The sequence below is a fragment of the Symphalangus syndactylus genome, chromosome 6 (assembly GCF_028878055.3).
Source record: "Symphalangus syndactylus isolate Jambi chromosome 6, NHGRI_mSymSyn1-v2.1_pri, whole genome shotgun sequence".
In the NCBI taxonomy this organism is placed as follows: Eukaryota; Metazoa; Chordata; class Mammalia; order Primates; family Hylobatidae; genus Symphalangus; species Symphalangus syndactylus.
This window is the reverse complement of record NC_072428.2, coordinates 112,005,221-112,029,814: the sequence shown is the minus strand read 5'-3', so window position 1 is coordinate 112,029,814 and position 24,594 is coordinate 112,005,221. Positions and strand designations below refer to the sequence as shown.

General features: G+C 36.0%; 2 protein-coding genes across 8 annotated transcripts in view; one reads left to right on the top strand and one right to left on the bottom strand.

Annotated features, from left to right (window-relative positions):
• AASS (aminoadipate-semialdehyde synthase) overlaps positions 1–3,957 on the top strand; it is a 71,776-nt gene extending 67,819 nt beyond the window's left edge. For all 4 annotated transcript variants that reach the window (XM_063642174.1, XM_055283815.2, XM_055283816.2 and 1 more), the window contains one exon: positions 1,135–3,957. In XM_063642174.1, the coding sequence (XP_063498244.1) occupies positions 1,135–1,253 (119 nt within the window). In that variant the 3' untranslated portion in view covers positions 1,254–3,957. The remainder of the gene's footprint in view (positions 1–1,134) is intronic.
• An 11,461-nt stretch (positions 3,958–15,418) lies between these two features.
• PTPRZ1 (protein tyrosine phosphatase receptor type Z1) overlaps positions 15,419–24,594 on the bottom strand; it is a 193,547-nt gene continuing 184,371 nt past the window's right edge. For all 4 annotated transcript variants that reach the window (XM_055283810.2, XM_055283811.2, XM_055283813.2 and 1 more), the window contains 5 exons: positions 23,754–23,882; positions 22,706–22,852; positions 18,506–18,648; positions 17,556–17,691; positions 15,419–16,374 (listed from right to left, as the gene is read on the bottom strand). In XM_055283810.2, coding sequence (XP_055139785.1) covers positions 16,234–16,374; positions 17,556–17,691; positions 18,506–18,648; positions 22,706–22,852; positions 23,754–23,882 — 696 coding nt within the window. In that variant the 3' untranslated portion in view covers positions 15,419–16,233. The remainder of the gene's footprint in view (positions 16,375–17,555; positions 17,692–18,505; positions 18,649–22,705; positions 22,853–23,753; positions 23,883–24,594) is intronic.

Genomic DNA, 24,594 nt, shown 5'->3' with positions numbered 1-24,594 from the left:
ACAGGCATTTGCTAAAAGTGAACCATCTTAGAATATCCAAGCGCAGACTGCCTGGGAGGTCCCCTTTTGGTAAGTAAAGCATATGGGCTTTGGAGATAGACCTGATTTCTGCTCCAGCTCAATTACAAGGTGGCTGAGTGATGGGCTGCAAGTTACTCAGCACCTCTGAGCAAGAGTTTCCTCATATTTAAAGTGGATATTGCCATCCCTATTTCACAGAGTTGTTGTAACACTAACTGATATAATACATAAAGCTGCTACCACATAGAAGGGTCACAAGGGAATGGTAATTTCCTTCCTTTCTTTGTTTTTTGCAGTGTTGGGAGTGATAACTCTAAAATAGAAAAAGATATTCACTCCAGATTCTCCAGAATATAGGTTAAGTTTTATTAGTCTTCATATCTCAGCATATTATTAGTACTCAATAAACATTTTAGACTAAATGAATACAAATTTCAATCCTCCACTCTCCCTAGAAGATCACATAGACATTCAATAATCATTGCCTCTGTTTGGCCCTCAAGAAAGAATGAGGGGAGTAGAAAATATCAAAGCATATAAATGTGAAATAATGAAAAAAAAAATGTATAGTAGCATATCAGCTAATGTCAAATTAAATGACCAACTTAATTATTGAGGAATCAATGAAGAAGTAAGTGACAAAAGTTGGGGTCATTGTGGCCTCTAGTGAGAGTGCCCAGGTTCTATGTTTCAGTCATACTAACAGGTGCCTGTGCCCATATAATCAAACTTGTTACAACTCACTCTGTTGGTGTCTTGCCTTTTTAAAAAAATGACATTAGCAAGTTAAGCCGACCAGTCAGATTTACTTTACTTCTTACTTTACTTTATTCTCTGATTGTCCTGGCAGTAATTAATGCAGTTAAGTGTACAAGTTCTGACAATATCCCTAGGTCCGGCTGTGCTTTCAATCTAAAATCAACTCCTTTTCCTTACAAAGTGTTGACTAAGTAATAATTTACTAAGGGACATTTTTAAACAGCTACTTAAAAAATGCCTAGGCCTCCAAGAATTCATTGACTCTGAGTTTGCTTCTTTGTGGAGACTCTTGATCGGGAAATTAACCTCTGACACAACCTTTAAAATGGTAATTACACATTTATTTTCTTCCAGGTGAAATTAGAGCCAAAGGCCTAATGGGGCCCTTTTCAAAGGAGATCTATGGACCAATATTGGAGAGAATTAAAGCAGAAGGCATTATATATACTACACAGAGTACAATTAAACCATAATTGGGAATTATATTTTGTTTTTTTCTTCCCAGGCAATACACCTCTGAACATGTGTGTGATAAATGGGTTTGCTAATGTGCTGTTTTAAAGTATAAAGCATAATATGTTTTGGTTAACACAATATACTTTTTGAACTGTACCTCTTTATTTTAATATGGAAATGTTTGGAACAGGAGATGCCAGCCACTAACAGAGAACTTTAATAATTCTACCCTGTATTTTATAAATATGTATGTGAAAGTGATGATTGTGCTATTTGTTAATTTATTGTGCCACTTTTTTCTTAAAGAACATATTGTCTTATAACCAGCAGATGAAGTTTTACTTTTTTAGTCAGAAAAAATTTCCTCATAAAGCTATATTTTTATATTTTTAAAATTGATACAGTTAGATACCTTTAGATTACCTATCTGTAAGTTTTTGCCAAAATGCTATTTTATGCCCTTTTTGTAAAGTTATGATTTATTTTGTAAATGTAGTTCCTTATAGTTTTCTCTTGAGTGTTTGGAAATGAGAATAGATAAGATTAAATTACAATTTACAAGATCACTTCATTAGGTACAGGAAAAGTGTTTAACAAAATTCAACACCCTTTCACAATAAAAAATAAAAAATAAAAAACCCTCAGTAAACTACAAATAGAAGGAAACTTCCTCAACCTGATAAAGGGCATCTATGAAGAACCCATGGTTAGCATCATGCTTAATGGTGAAAGACTGGATTATTTCCCCCTGAGATCAGAAACAAGACAAGGATGTCTGCTTTGGCCATTTCTATTCAACTTGTACTGGACAGTCAAGAAAGGACAATTAGGCAAGAAAATAAAATAAAAGTCATCTAGATTGGAAAGGAAGAAGTATAACTAAATAGAGATGGGAGACGATATGGTGGTTTTGTGCATAGTAATCCAAAGGAAAACTATAGAAAATCCAAAGACATGATCTACTAATAAATAAATTCAGCAAAGTTACAGGATACAGGATTAAATATGCAGAAATTGGTTATCTTTCAATATAGTATCAATGAATAAATCAAAAATGATATTAAGAAAACAATTTAATTTTCAACAATGGTCAAGCTTGGTGGCTCATGCCTGTAATCCCAACACTTTGGGAGTCTGAGGCAGAAACACTGCTAGAAGCCAGGAGACCAGCCTGGAAAACAGTGAGATCCCATCTCTACAAAAACAAACAAATCAACCAACAAACAAAAAACAACAAGCAAACAAAAAACAGCTGGATGTGATGACACACATCTGTGGTCTCAGCTACTCAGAGGCTGAGGTGTAAGGATGGCTTGAGCCCCAAAGTTCGAAGCTGCAATGAGCTATAACTGGGTCACTGCAATCCAGCCTGGATGACAGAATTAGACCCTGACTCGAAAAAAAAAAAAAAAAAAATTGACAGTATCAGAAAGAGTAAAATACTAATATAACTGAGGGTCCAGAAATATTGATCACATTTATGGTCAACTGACTTTTGCAAATGGTGCTAAGACAATTCAATGGGGGCAAAATAGTCTTTTTCATTAAATGGTGCTTGGAAACATGGATATCCACATGCAAAATAATGAAATTGGACTCCTACCTCATATCACATATAAAAATTAACTCAAAGTGGACCTAAGATCTAAATATAAGAGCTAATACTATAAGTATCTTCGAAGAAAACATGGCATAAATCTTTCTGACTTTGAATTAGGCAATGATTTCTTAAATAAATGACCCTAAAAACAAGCAACAAAAGAAGAAAATAGGTAAATTAAAATTAAAGCCATTTGTGTTTCCAAGGACAATATCAAGAAAGCAAAAATACAACCCACAGAATGAGATAATTTTTTTTTTAAATCATGTATTAGTTAAGGGAGGAATTTGTATTTAGAATATATAAAGAACTGTTACAACAATAATTAAAAGGCATATAATTCAATTTTTAAAAATCAACAAGAGATCTGAATTAACAGTTCTCCAAAGAAGATACACAAAAGGCCAATAAGCACATGAAAAAGTTCTCAACATCATTAGCCATCAGGGAAATGCAAATGAGATCTACAATGAGATATCACTTTACACTCACTGGAATAGATATATAATCAAAGTGATAATATCAAGTGTTGGTGAGGATGCAGAGAAATTGGAACCCTCATGCACTGTTGGTGGATACCCACGAGATACAAAAACAAATGTCTACACAAAAACTTGTGCACAGATGTTCTTTGCAGCATTATTTATAATAGCCCAAAATTGAAACAGCCCTAATTTCTATCAGCTAACAAGTGAATAAACAAAACGTGGCATATCTATACAAGGAATATTATTCAGCAATAAAAAAAGAGATGAATTACTGATATGCACCACAACGTGGAAAAACCTTGGAAACATACCAAGTGAAGAATGCCAGACATGAAAGGCCACATATTATATGATTTCATTTATATGAAATGTCCAGAACAGGCAAATATATATAGAGAGAAGGCAGATTAGTGGTTGCTTAGGCTGAGGGGTTGGGGAGGACAAAGGGGTGACTGCTAATTAGTATGGGATTTCTTTTTTGGGGTGATGTAAATGTTGTAAAGTTGATTGTGGTAATGGTGGCACAACTCTGAATATACTAAAAACCACTGAATTGTATACTTTGAATGAACTATGTGGTATGTAGATTTTATCTCAAGTTATTATAAAAAATTAAATTACAAATACAATTTGTTTATTTGCTTCTTGGGGAAAAATCTCTTGCCTTTAGAGATACAAAGTAAGCACCTGTTTAACCTTCACAAATTGTGCTCATATCCTGGTACGTGAAACTAATTCTGCCCTTGAAAGAAGCAGGTACTACATGTGAGGTATATGACAGTTGAGAAAACATCTCCTGCTATTTGAAAACAATCGAAATTGATTAAGGCCTGGTCCCACCTGTCACAGATAATATATGGAGATCAATAATCTATTAATAAGTAAAAACATTTTGTTGTGGAATTTTTCTTACCATGACATTCAGTTCGACCCAATTGATTAGGAAATACAACTCGTGTCATATTGATTTCAGTATCTAAAACAGCACCCAGATTAATTGGGAACTGAGAAACTAGCACTTTGTGTAAGAACTGGGATCCAGTTGAGCTCTCAGTGTAGTTAACTGGTTTGTGCTTTATGATGACAATGAGAATTAAAGGGGATTTGATTTGAAGAGCTGATTTAATGTTAGTGTTAAATGTGGTAATAGAAAAGGCAATGTCAGTAAGCTTGAATACAGCTATATGTAATTAAACACTACATTATCCCTCAATAACAAATTTTCCTGCAGTACCTTTAATAATAAAGGTGGTGGTGCGCATGTTCTCACTCATAGGTGGGAATTGAACAGTGAGAACACTTGGACACAGGAAGAGGAACATCACACACCGGGGACTGTCGTGGGGTGGGGGGAGGGGGGAGGGATAGCATTAGGAGATATACCTAATGTAAATGATGAGTTAATGGGTGCAGCACACCAACATGGCACATGTATACATATGAAACAAACCTGCACATTGTGCACATGTACCCTAGAACTTAAAGTATAAAATAATAAGAATAATAAATGTGGTGGTGATAGGATTTGGGAATGAATGTGCAGGTTATGGTTATAGGCATATCAACATATAGCTTCGCCAGGAGTCCACAATTATTTTTCTGTGAAAGTCAGATATAAACATTTTAGGCTTTGCTGACCAAAGATATCAAAACTGTTTATTTCTGCCTGTGTATTATGAAAGCAGCCATAAACAGTACATAAATGAATGGGCATGGCTGTGTTTCAATAAAACCTTATTTGCAAGAACAAGTGATAGGCAGATGTGACCCTCGAGCCAGTTTGTGGACCCTTGGTCTAACCATTCTGGTAGACTTAATGCTCACATCTTTCAGATCTTCCTCTTTTGTTCTTTTTTAGATAATACCAATATTTGTATTATCCATTTTTCTTGTTCTAGATTAATGAGACAGTAGATCATAGTACACAATGTGAATGGCTCTACAACATACTAGCTCTTCTTTATGAAAGGAGGATAACAGTAACTCCCAGGATGATTATAAAAATTAATGAGATAATGAGAGAGAAATGCTTGCCACTTAGTAGATGTTAAAAAACACAAGTGGGTTGTTCTTCACTCTTTTACAATACAGTTTTTGCCTGGAGTTTATGTTTAGTTAATACGATCTTAACTTTGATATATATATTTTTTCAATTTCTTGGATACCTTTGGAAGACTCCTCAAAGATCCATACTGCTTAAACAAGCCATAGATTTATCTGCTGCATAAAGTGGTTGAAGAGATGAAAGAGACCACAACAATCATTTGGCCAAGGCTCTGACTTCACAGAAGAGAAAATGTGCCTCATAAAGTTAAATGACTTGCCTCAGGTGATAAGACAACATTGAAATTTGATCATCATTTGGAGACACTCAAAATACTTGAAACAATTTGGGAGCACCCTGATTTTTAAAACGTCTTCTAGGATGGATGACTTAGGGCCACCACTAGCCCATATGGTGTCTTTTTGAAAATTAGAACAAGGCATTCCTTCTCAAGACACTTCTACTTGTCAAAAAATTGTTCCTAAATATACAATTCATTAGAGTCAAACACTTTACTACCCTCTAATGGAAGATTGCCATAGTGAATACAGACATCTTTAACATCTACGATATGATTAGTTCTCCCTTAGATGCAATGCATAATTTACACATCTGTGCAAAGTAGTTAATCTTATCTTTATGTTTTGTATAGTGTTAGTGGCTTGCATTTGCTGATTGTTTGCAGTGGAACTACATCTGCCAGATCTGAATTCCATTGGAAGGAATCCAGTGAGAAAAGCTGGCTGTTCTGGAGTGATACTTGTTAGTTACTGACAATTAATCTAATAACTTCCTTTTTCCAATCTTGTTTTAGTCCTAATACCCATTCTTAATTTTCATTAATTAGCAAGAATTACAAAACACAGTCCTAACTTCTTAGATTAAGAGGTTTCATCCTCCCAGTTTAAGTTGTCAGTGTAGTAAAATCGAAGGTTTCTAGCACCTTCTAGTTTCATGTTAATTGACAATGTGTGCTACATCACCAGCTAACAAATTCATAAACCCTGGGAATCCCACTCCCAGCCTGAGAGCTCATGAAGCTGAATTGATATTGCGCTCCTCTTTGTTATATTGGAGATGATTCTGGGCTGTTGCCAGGCACAACTAACCAGACCCTTGGCTCCAATAATCTGAGCCTGATTCACAGTGAAGCTGGCACAGGGTAAAACAAACCCCCATAGAAACCTCATAACCTTGACAAAGAAAAAAATCGTGCTTGCCTTAATAGCAAACTATTGATAAAAGATTTATTCTCCTTGAGAGAAATAATTAATAGGAGGTAGAAGTCAAATGGGAGCTGGGAAAGAAACTGAAATAGGTGCTGTAAAACCTGGGGAAGACCAACAGAAAAGATGAGAGAATAGCAACTCCCAGGGGCGTGGATTGTTAATACTTTTGCAATGTTACAAAATATTTGGCTGGCACAGTGGTTCTATTTAGTTCTCGACTATGAATCTGGTGAAAATTGTGCAAATGGTCCATCATGTAAGATGCTTAATAAAGATGATGATGCTTTGCATCCTCTTATTTATCTGTCCGTATGGTAATTATTAATGTTTTTCGGATTTCTTCCCTGGCTTTTTTTTTTTTTTTTCTCACTCTCTCTCTCTGTGTTCTTTCTGGGTGCATGTATCCTACCCATGGCATTGAATGCCATCTATGTCTTAAATCAATCCCAATTTTCTCACCTGAGCTTCAGATTATCTGTACTACTATCTACTTGACATCCTTGTTCAGATATTTCCAAGACTTCTTAAACTCAATGTAAATTTAAAATTTTATACTGTAAATCAGTGTTTCTCAATGGGGCCAAGCTAGGTCTGCTAAATGAATCCTTCACGTGATTACTCATTTCAGGAACTGGCAACCACTATCACCCTAGTTGCTCTCTATATAATCCTTGATGCTCTCTTTTCTCTCACTTCCACATTCACCAAATCAGGACTTTCTCTTCTCTATTAAACGTATTGGCTCCAAGTCTTTCTACCCACATACAACTTGTCTTCGTCAGGCTGCTATTATATTTTACCTGGATCGTTGTGACAGTCTTTCACCTGGCCTCCCTTTCTCCAGAATTACTCCCCTAATAACCATTCTCCTCACAGTAGACGCATTAATCTTTCAAAACTGCAAATATGGTCAGGTTCTTACTCTCAGCTGTCTCCCCATTCCTCCCAGGATAAAGTTCAGACCTATTATAGCCTCCAGGGCTCAGCATAAATGTTCCCCTGTATATCTTTATAGTCTCATCTCATCATCACCCACCTCCTTAGAAAATATTATCCAATTCCTGAACTTCCTCCACCTCCTTGAATAGGCTTGCCCTTTCTTGTTTTTGAGCCTTTTCTGGTTGTGTTTTTTTTTACCCTAGATATTCATCTCCCCCTAACCTTTTACTTGGTTAACTCCTAGTCCTCTTTTTAGGTTGTAGCTTAGAAGTTACTTTCTTGAGGATTCGCAAGTGTGAGTTAGGTATTTCTAAAGGGCCTTATACTATTTTTTTCATAACACAAATTACTCTGTGATTTCATTGACTGTAGACTTTTGAAAATATGTGGAAGATTTTTCATTATTACAGACTCAGGGCAGGGTGTTGCTGATATCTGGTAGGTGACGGTGAAAAACAATAAATCCCCACTGAAAGAAGCCACTCAGAGCAATCAGTTTCCTTAATTTATTAAAGCATCATATAACTGTAAAGCCATTTCAGATACCTTTGCATTTTAATTTGCTTTGATGATGATGATTATGTTAATATTATCATCCCTTTCAAATCGTGGGTGGGTCTATTTGTGCATCAATAAAAGCAGTCTTTGATTTCCCTCTCCAAGGTCAATCAATCAATCAATCAATCAATCCTCGCTGAGTCATACACTATATAGACAAAACTATTTCTAGCACACAGTTGCACTCACATCTTGGCCTTACCATCACACTGCACACTTTTGGACTTCCAACAGTCAGCCTCTCTTTGCCTGAAGGCTTTCTTTGACAGTGAAAGCTCTCTTTGCTCATAATCACAGCAGCCCAGAAATGCCAGGAATTGGGACCCTCCTCACTTCCATTCTCTTCAGCCAACCAATGACCCATGGGAGCTGATATATCAATAGGCTAGCTCGTTACTTTTTTGGATGGGATAATTTGGATGTGGATGTCTTCTACTGGCTCCCAGAATTCTACACTGGGATTATATTCCAGTTATCCACTTGAGGAACTTGACTGATACTACATCCATTATCAACTGTCTTTCCTTCCCTGACTCATTTTCCTCCTGACAGGCATTAAACTCTTGTCACAGGTTCTGCTTCTATAGCAATCCAGACTAAGATTCCACTAGACTCCTAAGTATCCTCAATACCTATCATGGTGCCTAGCACATAGCAGAAATTATATATACATAAATATGTAATACTGTATAAATTTGTTATATATACAATTTTAATTGTATATAATTATACCATATATAGTTAATTATACCATATATAGCATAATTGCTTGTTTTATATATATATAATTATATATAATTTCTGAACAGAGATGTCAATTGTATGTATAACTATATATAATTACAATTATATATAAAAACAATTATGCCATATATATGGTATAATTATTTAATTCTGGCATATACAAATATTGCAGAATAGTATTGACACCTTTAAAAGCCATGGTACGAAGATGTGTTGAAGGTGGAGGTGGAGATAAAGGAAAGTTGTTACAGGCTTGGCTTGTATGTAATGCAGCTTTAGGTTATGTTTGAACATTGGATAGTAATGCTAAAGAGACACATTCTTCTCTATCATTCCTTCCTTCTTGGAGTTCATGTGAAAATTTCCCCAAAACTTGAGGGTGGGTAAAGAGCATCAGTATGAGTTTGAGCCAGCCCTGACTATCAACATCATTGTGTAACCATAGGTTTAGATCACTGCATGGTTGACAATACAGGGGGCTGATAGGACCAGCTTTGTGCTTCTGAAAGATTTATTAGACTGAGTGTTGAGAATGAATCAGGGAAAGGGGAAAGGGCCAGAAAAATATATATTCTGAGGCTACTGCAGTGTCAGAAGAAAAGATACTTGAAAAAAATTATTGGATGGTCATAGCATCATTTAGACTATTCTTTTCCAGTTTGCTGAATTTGGAGCAGGGAGAGCAGAAACCACTCTAGGTATTTTAAAGAAAAATTCATACAAGGCACGAAGATCAAGAGTGTATACACATAGCTAGGGTCCCAGGATTGGGAAGCTAGAATCAGAAGCTACTGCCCTTGCTGCCATGTTTCCAAAATTAGGTACTAGAACCCTGTAGCAGAAAAATTATATCTTTATAATCTTCTTACCAGCAGGGTCCAAGAGGGCAAGAAGAGGGCTTCTGTGAATTTCTGTCTTCTAAATCTGTGTAAGGGCATTTACAGGGTAGCCAGCAAGTCAGAAAGCATGAGTAAATATATGATAAATCATTTAATATTACATTATAATGCATGGTAAAATAACATTGTGCTTCCAGACCTGTGACTCCTGTATGTGGTGGAACATACTTCATCCAGGACCCTAGCTGTGAAGCAGTCTGGGAAATACAGTTGCTAGCATTTTAGGCTTTGAAGTGTAGGAAGTGTTGTAGTTACTATTGCTGTGTAACACACTACCCCAAAATGTAGTGTCTTAAAACAGTAGTCACTTATTTTGCTCATCAACCTATAATTTGGGCACAGCTCAGTGCAAACAGCTGGTCTCTGGTCCATGTAGTGTCACGTGAGATGTGTTGATACAAAGTTGGAGAATCCATTTCATGACAGCTTGCGTACATAGCTGACAAAATGGTTCTGCCTGGAAGCTCATCTGGAGCCATGGGCCGGGGCCTTGGTTTCTTTGATGTAGGTCTTTCCATGGCTATGCAACTTTGACACAGCGTGGTGGGGCTGCTCCAGGAGCGAACATTCCAAGAGAATCAGGCAGAAGCTGATTCTTTTATGACTTGGGCTTGGAAGTCACATAGCATCACTTTCACCATAGATCCAAGAGGAGGGACCATAGACCCTGCTTCTCAATGGGATGAGTTTCAAAGAGTCACGTACAGGACAGAAGATACTGTCTGGCTGTTTTTGGAAAATATTATTTGCTGCAGAAAGGTTCCCTAGAGGGTGAGTGGCTGTGAATACACAGCGATTACCCTAATTGTCGGTCTTTCTCACTGGCCTTGTCAATATTTCCTCAACGGCCTTAATAATTTTCTTAACAGTTCATTTTCTTCTCTAGGTGCTTTATTGAATCTTTTAAAGTATCCCCTTGGACATAAAACTAGAATGCCATGTAGATAAAATGTGGAACTTTTTTCATTTAACATTCTCTAAAAAGCCCAGGAAACATACAGTTTTAACTTCCTAAGTCTCTTAAGTTACTTCCTTGAAGTAAAGGTGCTATAACAGACTTTGCTATTTTAATATTTTTCATAAAGAACTTTAATGCTGATAGTTTTCACTACAAGGCTTTGTTAAATAATTTAGCAATGAGGATAACAATTACTTTCACCAGTTCATTTCTTTGTATGGATAATTCAGAACTAAAGCAACTCTCCTAAGATTGAAGCAAGATAATAGAAATCTGAGAGATACTGGGAATAGCTCATGCAAAAGTAAAATATTTCAAATTAGCATATTTGGAGCAGTTCTCTAAGGTCAGTCTGTGCTTCTTGTGGCCTGCTTAGAATGTGTCACAGCTGATGGACTGATGATAATTTTTTGTATGTAACAAGAAGTTTCAATTTAACACCTACAGTTTTTCTTACTCCCACTTCCAAATCTTATTTTTTTAAAAACGCTTTTCTTAAAAAAAAAAAAAAAAAAAAAAAAAAAAAAAAAAACCTTGGTAACTACAATTTAATGTCAAGGATGTTTAGATTCTTAAAACTGGTGCAGTGTCTTACATTTATATGTCTTAACATTTAATGCCACCCTAACACACCCATATCATACTAATGAGGAAGAGATCTCTAATGTACCAGAATATGTTGTAATTAGCAAATCAATCATGGTTTATAATATTAAAAAGCATGTTTTGTTTATCTTGACAAATGTGCAGATTTTCCATTTTCCCTAAAGAATTCAATTCAATTCAATAAATGCTTAATATTTCTGATGAGCTATTTGTAAGCAGAATTCAATTCTAATATCACATTTTAAAATTTATCTGCTAGTAAAGAGATCATAGTTTCCAAGTTTTGTGTATTAGAGAAATAGCCTGTCATAATAGGTACTAAGAGATTTGAGGCTTTCAGATAAGAAATATTAAAATTCAGTAAGATTTTCACTGTATCATTTGAGCAGAACATGCATCTGTTAAATGTTTGCACTGATTTTATATGAAGAAGCTGCTGTCATAGTATCTCAAGCAGTATCATATTGGAACTATGATGGCCTCTGTAGTCCTCATGGAGGTAGCTAAAGAGATGGATTGTGCTCCTGATTAAGACTACTTTTGAGGTTTCAAAACTGCTCTCCATGATTTAAAACTGGAGATGCATTAGAACTTCCTTTTTCAACTGGAGTAAGTTACAAAGGTGTTACCAAAGAAAAAAAGAACAGATATTTTGCCAAAACTAGTAAATTTATTATGTTAAGTAGCATTGCCTATACAGCGTCAGGTTTACATGGAAAGGACTATTAAAGAGAGTATTTTCATTTTCAGTAAAAATCAATGCATTTTTTTTCATTCACCTAAAATACTGTGACTGCTGTTAGTGTGCCAGGCACCGTTCTACCTATGGGGATATGAGGTTAACAAAAGAATCAAGACTCTTCTTCTCATGGAGCTTATATACGAATGAAAGGGAAAAATAACAAACAAATGTAATGTCAGAAAACAAGAAGTGTTATGGATAAAAATAAAGCATGATAAAGAGACAAAGAGGGCCTGGTGGGAGTGGCGGAGAGACAGGCTGACATTCTGCTGGTGTGCATGACTCAGGCTCTTCTGATGGTTACTGCTAAATATTTTGAATCTCCTTCTTGAGAGGAGAGAATGCCACTTCAGACAGGCGGATCAGAGGACGCTTCTCTGAGGAGATGATATTTGAGCAGAGACCTGAACCCATGAGTGGAACAATAGAACTCTGATACCCTGCCAATGGAGGTCTCAACAGCCTAACTCTTGGAAAGTGAAAGAGTAGTAAGGTAAAAATGTTCATACTATCTGCTCCCCCAAATAACACAACAATTGGTCCTGAGGAATAATCCTAAACCTGGTGAAAAGCTTTTCTGCACAAATAAATGTTTATCATTGTATTGTAATAGGAAGGGTTCGAAAGAGCCTAAAGAGCCAATATTAGGGGCCGGGCGCAGTGGCTCATGCCTGCAATCCCAGCACTTTGGGAGGTTGAGGCAGGCGAATCACGAGGTCAAGAGATCAAGACCATCCTGGCCAACACGGTGAAACCCCGTCTGTACTAAAAATACAAAAATTAGCTAGGCGTGGTGGCCGGCGCCTGTAGTCCAGCTACTTGGGAGGCTGAGGCAGGAGAATGGCATGAACCCGGGAGGCGGAGGTTGCAGTGAGCCGAGATTGCGCAACTGCACTCCAGCCTGGCAACACAGTGACACTCTGTCTCAAACAAACAAACAAACAAACAAAAACCAATATTAGGAAAATAATTACAAGAGCCATAGTGTAAGAACAGGGTTTCTCTGTCTTGGCACTATTGACATTGTGTTCTGGGTGATTCTTTGTCATGAGGACTGTCCTATGCATTGCTGAATGTTTGGTGGCATCTCTGGCTTCTACCCTGTAGTTGCCAGTAGCACCCCTCACCCTCTGGCCAGTTGTAATCATCAAAAGTATCTCCAGACATTGCCAGACAGTGTCAAATGTCCCCTTCTTTGAAACTACTATACTGAATGAAATATTATATAGCCTTGGCAAAGGCAGGCTTATATATTATGTGTAATAAAAAATGCCTGTATCACTATAAAAAGAAGCATAAAAACGTATTCACAATAGACCGCAACTATAAAAATAAAACAATGTATGGAAAAAAGCTGTGAATGTGTTAAACACAAGGAATGAAATTTTGGTGTTGGATGGAAAAATCGAGTGATACTTACCTAACTGACTTACCTGGCTTCATTTATTTTCATTTGTCTCATAACTGATTATTGCCTCAGAGTCAAGGATCAAGGAAGAGAAAATGTTGCTGTATCTGACAGGAATTTTCTTTTTAATCTGTTTCAGAATATATTTATTAACATTTATGTAAGAATGCATAATTGATATGATATACATGTTACTGCATAATTATTTTCTGTTGGACAAGACTCTGTAAGTCACATTACTACATAAATGACCTTAAAGGGTAAAAAATTCTGTATCTCCTCAAAGGCTGCTTGTTCCTGGGACAAAGGCTAAGGGAAAAATAGACAAAATAATTGAGGTGACATGTATTACTGATTCAGATCAGCTCATGGTTAGACATTGTGGGTGGTGATAAAACAAAACTGTAAAACAAGAGGTCAAGGAGATAAGGTTAGAAAAGCAACAAAGGAATTCAAAATTAACCTTGTGTCCTTCCTCCCTGGGAGGAGAAATAAGAAGTACATTAATTCTTTTTGTACCTTGTAGAGTGGTGCTTGTCACCATTTGGGGATTTGTCACACTATTTATGAGACTTTTTGTGCGTGCCTATTTCTATTTCATATCTCCCATGACTATTGCTTTAAAAGAAAAGCTCCCACAAAAAGGAAAGCTAAATAATTTTAGCTCGATTTTAAAGACATGGTGACAATTTCTTGATATTGCTTGAGGTAACTGGAGGCTCCCTGAAGTGTTGTTGCTATAGAGCAATGGTTCTGAAACTTTAGCATGCATTAGATTGTTGGGCCCTAGCCCCCAGAGTTTCTGACAGATGGGAATCTGAGATTTCCATTTCTAACAAATTCCCTGATTTTGTCGATGCTACAAATCTGGGAATCATATTTTGAGAGCCACTGGTTTAAAAAAAACTTCTCTGGCTTCCTGTTCTGGGCCCTGAGCTGAGCATTCTTAGGGATCAGTGAGCTCCTTTGTAGGTAGTATTATAAAACACTCCTGGCCGAGGCAGGGGACCGCTGCAAGCATCAAAGTCTGCCTGATACTGATGATTCCATTTTCCTGCATTTCAGTTCCACATGGCTCTTGGATCTTGATGATTTGCCTCAACATGGGACCTCTTCTCTTTTTCCATTCTGGAATTTTTTTTACCTCCTAATGCTTGTCTGTCTATGCCTTTTCCAATCCCCTCCTTGACCTTTGCTTATACTGGAGTCTCTGACTAGCAAATCGGCCTACTTCTAACCCCCAGCTAGTTTCTAAACCGGAAGTTCCCAACATTTCTTGGTACATGATGCTCTTAATTCATCAGTAACATTTTCATAATTCTGTGTCTTGGTCCATTCAGACTGCTGTAACAAAATATCATAAACGTGGTGGCTTATAAACAAACATAGATTTATTTCTCACACTTCTGGAGGCTGGGAAGTTCCAAGATCAAGGTCCCATAGATTCGATATCTGGTGAGGGCTTGCTTTCTTATAGACAGCTGTCTTCTCATCGTAATCTCACACAGCGAAAGGGGTGAGGGGTCTTGCTCAGGCTTCTTTTATAAGGACACTAATCTATTTATGAGAGCTCTGCCCTCATGACCTAATCACCTCCCAAAGGTCTTACTTCCTAATATTATCACCTTGAGGGTGAGGGGATAAATTGTCAGGAAACATAAACATTCAGATCATAGCACTCCCTAAGCAAAAAGAAATACATAATTGTTCTGTTCATTAAGTAGTAAAGTTCAAATAATTTAATAGTAAAAGTTTGTGCAGTGTCTGCACATGTTGCTGTGTTTTCCTCACAAATGGAAAGTTTTGTGACTTCCCTGTGTACCTCAATGCACAGTTTGGGACCCACCACTCTAAATCCTGTCCCATCCTACTAGCCATATTTTTTTGTGCCATCCTCATAGGGGGACCCACATCCACAATTTTCTGCCACACACACTTCAGCACAATGCTCCACAAGCAAACACAAATTAATGGCAATATTGATATTTATTTTTGCAGTTCCTTGGATAAAAACCATTTGAACAATGTTTGGTAAGGTGTTATTCTCATAAAAACTTCTTTCAAAACAAAGGTATTTCTATTTTCCACAACAGTTAAAATTACATGCTGAAACAAAGTTAATGACTTAGGTAACACAATACAATGTCAGAAAACTGGTAGAGTAAGACCAGATAACGAACTACGTCATTAAGCTAAACAATTACACAGAACTAGAAAACTTGACTCAGTAGTAAAATATAAAAATCTACAATTATAAATATAAATTTGGTCCATGGAGACACTAGGGCAGTATTTACAATAAGTAACAGATTATTTCTACTTTAGGTGAATGCTGCAGCTGTAAAATGTTGAATATCATAGGGAGGAGTGTTTTATTTACAGTCTACTGTATTAAAAGTTATATTTCTAGCAAACTTGATAATTGCTACAAATACAGCTAAAAATTTGACACTAAAAACAAACATTTTCTGTAGTTTGGAATTCCTAGTCTCTATAAATTGAAATTTTCTGTTAAAATCAATACAGAAAAAAATACCACAATTCCATTCTTAGAAATACTGTAAAATTCAATCATTTTAGTTCAAACATAATAAGTAAATTACAAGTCTTGCAAAAGGCACACATTGTTAATGATATAAATTTGGCAGCAGAATCCTATGTCATGAAAGTTACTGTCAGGTGATGGGAAATCAACAGATAACAGAACTAGACTGATTTTCCTGCCTAATTTTAGGAAGAGGAAAACAATGCTCAGATGTGAGTTCCCCCACCCCTTTCTGTGTTAAACTAAAGACTCTAAGCTCTCAGCTATATTTCCATCAGGCAATGCTGCACCATTACTGTCCAGAGAGGTGGATGGATTCTCTTCCTGCCTTGTGCTTATGAGGCTGAGGATCACTTTGTAGAGAAACTGATACTGCTCCTAGAGAACAGAAGATGGGAGGTTTTTAAGCTCGGTGAAGACATATATTTGTAAAAAGAAGAAATATTTTTAGACACATTTCAGCACTGTTCATGAAAGGACAATGTGTTAAGGGCACTGTTATACTCAGCAGATGTGCATAACCTATACTGATGTCTCTTCTGATTAAATTAATGTTGCAATTGGCAGACTATTCACTGACCTAGAAAATTTACCTACATACATTTGCCAACAAGTACTTAATTCTTGAAATCAGAAGGTGATGAGACAGGGTTCTGTTAACTTGTGGGGGAAACCGTTTGGCACTGGGCCCCTGTAACTCACTCAGAAACAAGTTTCTTCTTCTTTCTCTACTTGTTAGAAAATCCACTGAGTCTGCCTGTTTATGGAAAGATCTCAGGAATGACTGTACTGTTAGCCCAGGGACCCATGTAGAAGGCAATCCTTCACTGTTCATCAATAAGAAGAATTTCACATTCTATGAGCCCCACTGGTCCTATGCCCTGCTATGAGCAAAGGTAAGCACCTGCTCTGCTGTGGTCTCAGAGTAGTGGCACATAGAAGAATGAAACAGTTTTTCTCTTACAAGTGCCATCTCAGACAGTTTGGGGAGAGGCAGCTACAGAGAACCTGAACCAGTGAGCAGCATCATAGCGGAAAACCATTAGGCCTACATGTGAAGCAGTGCATAATTAAATGCATTTGCGAACTGTGCATCTCCAGAAGGGAGTTTCATGCAGCACAAGCTTGATACAACTCAGGGGCCCTGAATGAGACTTAATAGGGGCTCCTCTGCAGTGCATGTGCGTGAAGATAATCTTGACCTCCTGCCAGCTGGTCTGGGCTGGAGCTTTGAAGAAGGTCCCTTTACAAGGCCCTTAAACAGACCAAATTGCTGAAGATGAGCCTATGACTTCTACATTCACCTAAGCTTATTTGCATTGTTTACTATTGTGCACAAAGGCAAACATGAGATTTAAAAGTTCTTATCCATAAATTTTCTGAAGTATAAATTTTAAATGTCTATTGTTCTATGGATTGTGGACTTGCAATTCAGCTTGAAAACTACATACTAATGTTATCAGTTAATAAGATCTTTCTTGATACATGATTTCGGCAGCCTCTAGGAAGTTAGTAGCACTCTATCAGTGAAAAATTTGGTTCGCTGCCTTGTTACTTACAATGTCAGCAAAGACTCCTGGCCTCATCAGATTGATCATCTTGGCTACCTGGTAAACATCCACAGAGTTTTCTTTTTCTAGTTGGTGCATAAGGGTTGTCAGAGCACAGAAAGTTCCTGCCGTCACTCCTCCGTGCCTTGTAAAAAAAAGAAAAGGAACAAAGACTCCATTGAGATGCACCACTCACATTTAGAACTCACAAAGCATATAGCCTTGACAACTTTGCAGTGAAAACACTGAAACTTTTAATGAATTGTCTCTCTTCACTTTTTGCACAAAGAACTATGACTTAATCTGAAATATTGCCAAGTGCTCATGATATTAATAGTGGAATACTTTACAGAAGTTTAGTATTTGCTTATGGTTTATTATTTCTATACTATGAAAGGAGTTGGCAATAATAAAAAAAAACCTGAGAGTGTCATATAAAGACATGTATAATATACATATAATATGAATGCATAAATACATATATAACAAACTGTATTTTATATATTTATAACATAAGTTCAGCATATGCATTTTTTATTTGTTTATGATGGAGTCCTAGGAAGATTTATTGGATGAAGTTTCTTGTTCCTGAAAAATAAAAATCGTATCAATTTCACTTCTATGCCAGGAAATCAATGACTGAAAATGCCTCTCTGGTTGGCTCCTGTAAAATTTCACTGCTAAAACACTGACTTAGTATACAAAGTGTTCTCAGCATCAAATGCAAGAGAAGATACTTGTGATCATGACCCCATTCTCTGTCTTCAACAGGGACTTCAAGTGAAGTAAAACAAAACAAAAAAATGTTCTGTGTTAACTTTATTGATAAGATGCAGATAATCCACCATGGCTGAATCATCACAGTGGGTCCTAAGCATTAGGTTTGTCTGAAGACAACAGAAATATACATATGCCCAGAGAATGAGCAGGTGTGAAACAATCTAACACATGGAACTTACTCATCATGAACAATCATGGGCCCATCCCTATTGGCAGCTTCTTCTTTTATAACACTTATAAGTTCAAAAGTTTTACTAATGGGGCTATCTGGATTTGGCCATTTAGGACACTGAAAGTGCCTCACTTCAAGTACATAATCATCCTATAACAAGAAAAAACAAAGTAATGTTAGTGGCAGTTTACCAGGAGTGGAATCATTGAGGAAAATCAGGAATTACAGTAAGGTAATAAAACTCAATGGCAGGCATGAGTGAGCAGCAGTGCAGCACATTCTTCATCGTAGAAGGAAGAAACTGTTGTGATGCCACATTTACCATGCATAGATTTATTAGTAGAATCAAAAAACATAATTTCTTTTTTTATTCTAAAAATAAACTCTATCTGTGGGTAAAATATGCCAGTGCTTACAAACCATGAAACTATGTACCAAAGATGTATTTGCACTGCTTAATTCAGATTTATAAAAGGAAATCATTGGTGTTAAAATTTGTTTTGAAAATAGCATACACTTTCTTCACATATCAGTAATCCTCAGGCTTAAGTAAAAGGAGATTGCGTGTCACAGTGGAGAAAACGCCAACAAGGAGGTAGAGATCTAGGTTCAACTCGGATCCCAATTCTGATTTTTACTTAAGTGACCAAACAAGACAGTGACTTGATTAAATCCCTTAAACCTCTCACCCCCAGCTTCCAAAAGTGTACTTTTTAAAAAAAATGTTATGTTTAAAAACAAGTAGCAGAACCTAAATTTTACATAAAAGTGCAAAGGGCCAAAATAGCCAAGATACTGGTAAATAAGAAAAACAATAGAGGAAATTAACTCATCAGATATCAAGAATTACTCTAAGCTATAAGAAGTAAAACACTGCCAGTGTGGCTGAGGGATGAACAAAGTGACCAGTGGAATAAAATAAATGTCCTAGAACAAGCACATGTATATATATATATACTATATGAATCACATAAACTATACGATCATATAAACTATATGAATGACTGAACTGATATTGCTAATTCATAAATAATGGTGGGACAATGGGTGTCACATGGAAAATAATGAAACTGAACCCTTGTCTCACAAAATATAATACAAAAAGTCAATTTCAGGTGGTACATTTAGAAAACAATGTAGGAGAGCATCTTCATGATTTCAGGGTAAACAGTATTTTTTAAAGATACTAAATGATGGTTTCCTTTTAAAGGCCAGCAATAAAAAAGATTAATAAATTCACATAGATTAAACTTCAAAACTTTTCTTTCACCAAAAAACAAAGAAAAAAAAGAATCACAAAGAAAGTAAAAAAGTCAAATCCCAAACTGGGAGAAAGTATTTGCAATATATGTAGCTGACGAAGGATTAGTATCCACAATATGAGACCTCTGATAAATCAGTAAGTGATAAATAACCTAACAGAAAAATGGGCAAAAATCCTGAACACAGTACAAAAGATAAAATCTGAATGGTCAATTAATTTATATAAAAATATATTTATGTAAAATATTATTTACAAAACATATTTTATGTAAAAATATTATTTATGTAAACAATTATGTAAAAATATAAAGTTACGTTGAAGACTTCATTTTCAACAAGAGCAATGCAAATCAAAACCAACAAGAGATGCCATTTCATTCCCAAAACAAGCACTAGTGAGGATATAGTGATTGCAGATCACTCATACATTCCTGATGAGAGGATACCTTGGTAGGATGACTTTGGAAAACAATTGACTTCATTTAGTAAAGTTAAAGAAAGTTGAAGATGATCCAACACAATAACACAGCAGGGGAATTCCCAGGGTATCCCCAAGAGGAAATTTTGCATGTGACTAAAAATATTCATATCAGCACTGTTTGTAATAGCAAAACCAAACTAAGACAAAACACAACAAACAAGTAATAATTTGCATGTAAAATATAAAAAAGGATATGTATTATCTGGAGTGCTAAGCAGCAGCAGTAAATGAATTTGAACTACACCCAAACACATGGATAAATCTCAGTAGCATAATACACATAATTTATATAAAGTTCACAGATATTTAAAAGTAAGCAACACACATGTGAAGGAAAATAAAGACAAGAGTTAAATGACAAAATAAGTCAAGAGAGTAATAAACACTAATTCAGGAAGAGGCTACTTCTGAAGTGAGGAGAGGATGAAGGGGATAGGGAGCACATGAAAGACTTGATGGTCAAGGCCATGTTCTATTTCTTAAAGTCAATGGTGGGTAACAGTAATTTAACATAATTGTTAAACCTTGCACATCGAATATAAACATCTTAAATATATTCAATATTTAATAAATTATTAAAAATAGTCCTCACAACAAATACATAAATAAAAGGCCCCTAGCTTTTGAGCTCAGTAGCATAGACCTTCACTTGTCTACTAATCTCAAATGTTGTGATATTTGGGTAAAGTGCTTGAAAATGTCTGAAATTAATGAAACTCTCCACTTTAGTCTTTCCTTCTTTTTTGATCTTTGTTATAGAAATACTGTTGATCCCTGGGTTGGGCTCCTGGATTAATAATAGCTGATTTACATAGATGAGACATACTGAATTGGGATCAATTGGGAACCTCTATTATCTAGTTTATTTTCTGTATAATACTAGGAGAAAAACAGTGCTAATTTCCCAGTGCCGAGCAAGATATTAAACATGATCAGTGATCAGGATAATGGGTGTGACAAGATAATAGGTATCTAATGATTATTACTCTTGTAATAGGCTTTCTTACTAACTAGGAATAATGAGAAGAAGGCATGAGAGATGGAAGATCTAAATGGATGCTACTAAAGTGATCAGGGAATAATCAGAGGTAGAAATTACAATGGAATATTAAGAGCTCTCAGGGACCTTAGGAGCTTTCTAGTTCCTGCCCTTCATTTTACAAATAAAGACCTAAGTGTTTTTTGTTTTAATGAGATAGGATACTATTCCACTGCTATGCTGTTTACATTATTAGTTATTTGTATTATCAAGTTTATATGTATTGGTCATTTAAATATTCTAGAGAATAGAGAATCTTCTTGTATACCATATATGTACTAGTTTTCAGAACTAGAGAAAAGTGAAACATTCAAATTATTTGGAACATGATTTAACCTTTGTCAGATTGAGAAGGTACTCTGAATCTCACATTCCTTAGACATCATTGTTAGTATCTTTTAGTATTTTACTATAGCTCTACATAAATCATTATTGACAAATAATTCAATAATAGATATTTGCATATAATTAAGAGTTTAGTAAAAGAATGTATTATCTTGTAGATAACAGCAGTATCTTGTGTAATAGATAACAAAGACTTTAGTAAAATATTCTTTTTTTTTTTTTTTTTTTTTTGAGGTGGAGTCTCGCTCTGTTGCCCAGGCTGGAGTGCAGTGGCGCGATCTCGGCTCACTGCAAGCTCCGCCTCCCGGGTTCACGCCATTCTCCTGCCTCAGCCTCTCCGAGCAGCTGGGACTACAGGCGCCCGCCACCACGCCCGGCTAATTTTTTGTATTTTTAGTAGAGACGGGGTTTCACCATGGTCTCGATCTCCTGATCTCCTGACCTCGTGATCCGCCTGCCTCGGCCTCCCAAAGTGCTGGGATTACAAGCGTGAGCCACCGCGCCCGGCCTGACTTTAGTAAAATATTCTTAGTTTATTGTCCTGCATGTTTTCAAAGCACTTCATTTATCAACTTATTACATCACTATCACTCATCAACTTTTTACATCGGTAGAGAATAGTAAGTTTCGGTAGGTAGTATTTTTCCCATTTTACGTAGGAGAGTAAAGGTAGATAGTATTTTTCACATTTTACTTAGCAGAGTTTAGGTGGGTAGTATTTTTCCCATTTTACTTACAAGGTAAGGGCTTACATTAAAACATGAGAATTAAAATTAATAAATTTATTCTTTTACTGTGTTTATTTTTCACCTAAATTCTGTCAACCACTAAACTGGAGTAAATGAGCTTTGATTTCCTGTGTGTGTAAAATTCAGGAATGATGTAGTGATGACTAATTGTTTAATGATTCTATACCATTTTGAAAATGAAAGTGACAAGGTAATTTGATTATTTGTGTAATTGTCTCAATTGGGAAAAAATCAGAATCATGCTTTTCCTTTCTAGGAAAGATCCTTAGGTCAGAATATGTTTAACATGTGTTTAAGATAAAAAGTTTGTCATTTAACTTATATCCTTACCTGTGTGGCTTCTAAGATAAAGTCTTGAATTATAAGTTTTTCCTCATTAGATAGACATTTGTGCTCTTCAGCCATAAGAGTGACCTTAAAGCTCTCACAATTTATAGGCTCATCTTTATTTGGCCAGTAAACAAATTCATCTTCTGCCTGGAGAATTGCAAATGAAAGAAGAGTCTAGATTTTAATAAAATGCCCAATAAGTCAGACTGTGAAATAAAGTTAATTGGTTGGCACAGAAATTTCAACTCCGATTTTTCTTTGAATCTGAATATTTACTCTTAAAATCTTCCTAGTGCCTTCCACTAGATTGATGTGCTGAATAAAATGTCACACTTAGGAACCCAAGCTATTGCTTTATTATTTTATGCTCTTAGCTTAACAACAATGATAAGCTTATTGCTTCTGTAATTGACAACTGAGTAGAGAAGATTCAAGTGATTTTAAGAGCTCAGAAATTTCCAGCCTCATGTGTAATGGTCACACAATAAATTTGTAGACAAGAACTGAATATCAAAGCTAAGTAAACATGTAAAGCCTAAATGAAATATTTATTTTGCTCGTTGGGTTCTCCAAACACATATAAAGAGGGGGATGGGATATCGCTGCTTTTCTTATACTAAAAACGTCCTTCCTATACTAGGAACTCACGTAATTCTAACTAAGTCTTTTTTTAAAGAAAAAATTAGGGACCTCCTTAAACTCAGGGAATCTCTAAATATTCTAACACATTTTATTTTAAAAATGTAAATAGAAACATATAGACTGATTTCTTTCATGGCTGTGATTCTAATTTTCTTAAGCAATGCCACAAAACACATACATTTAAGTTCATTTATATCTACTTTCATTTAAAACTTTTATTCATCACTTTGACCTAGGAGATTGTATAATGAAACCAAGCCCAACAGTAGAAGAGTATGCCTTCAATGACATTAGTTTATTAGTTGAAAACAAAATTACTTTGCTTGTGTGTATGCTGGACTTTTTGCTATTTGTAACCTGATATTCCCCTGTAAAGAAAGTCCCAAAAGTGGTCTAAGGGACTTACCATGTTTTGGCCATCAGGAATCATAACCACCAGTTGGGCATTATGGTCCCATATCATCCTCCAGAAATCCTTGATGGTATGGAGGAGAGGGTGCTGGGTAATGATGAATTCACTGCTCTGGTAATAGCCCTACAAAACCAAAGAGAAGACAAAAACAACACTGGCGTATGCCTTTAAACATTCAGATAAACATTTATACATCAATGGACCTTAAGTCAAAATAGTCTTTTGAATTGCAGATTGTGTCTATATGTAGTAATACGATTATTATAGCCAATGCTTACTGGGCACTTTGTATGTTAGGTGTGACACTATGTGTTTTTTTTCTCTTAAATTGTTTGTTCCTCATAGCAGTACTGTGAGATAGGAACTGTGATCCCCATTTTACAAATGATTAAACTGAGGCTTTAGAAGTTAAGCGTTGTGCCCAAGTTTGCCTTAAGAAGTCAGACATAGTATCCAAGGTTACCTATCATCTTGTAGTGAATGTTTATGATTTTTATGTTGCCTTGGCATTCCTTTTAAATATAAGTTAGTCTTTGTCATGCCAGAAGCAGAATTCAGTCACCCTTGATACAGTTTCCAGTTCTACATCGTCCCATCCACCAGTTCCTTAAAGTGATCGATCCAGGTATCTAACTTACAAAACTGCTCCATAGTGACCATTTCACTACGGAACAGCCTGCTTGGCTGGCCTTGCTGACCCTCACACCTACATGGACTTTGCAGATATGCCATAGTAAATACCTCTCAGTCATTATGTGACCTCCTGGGACTTGTGCCTGCTTGCTTTAAACCCATCAAGTAAAACTCCCCGTGGAAAACCTACTTGGATTATGCC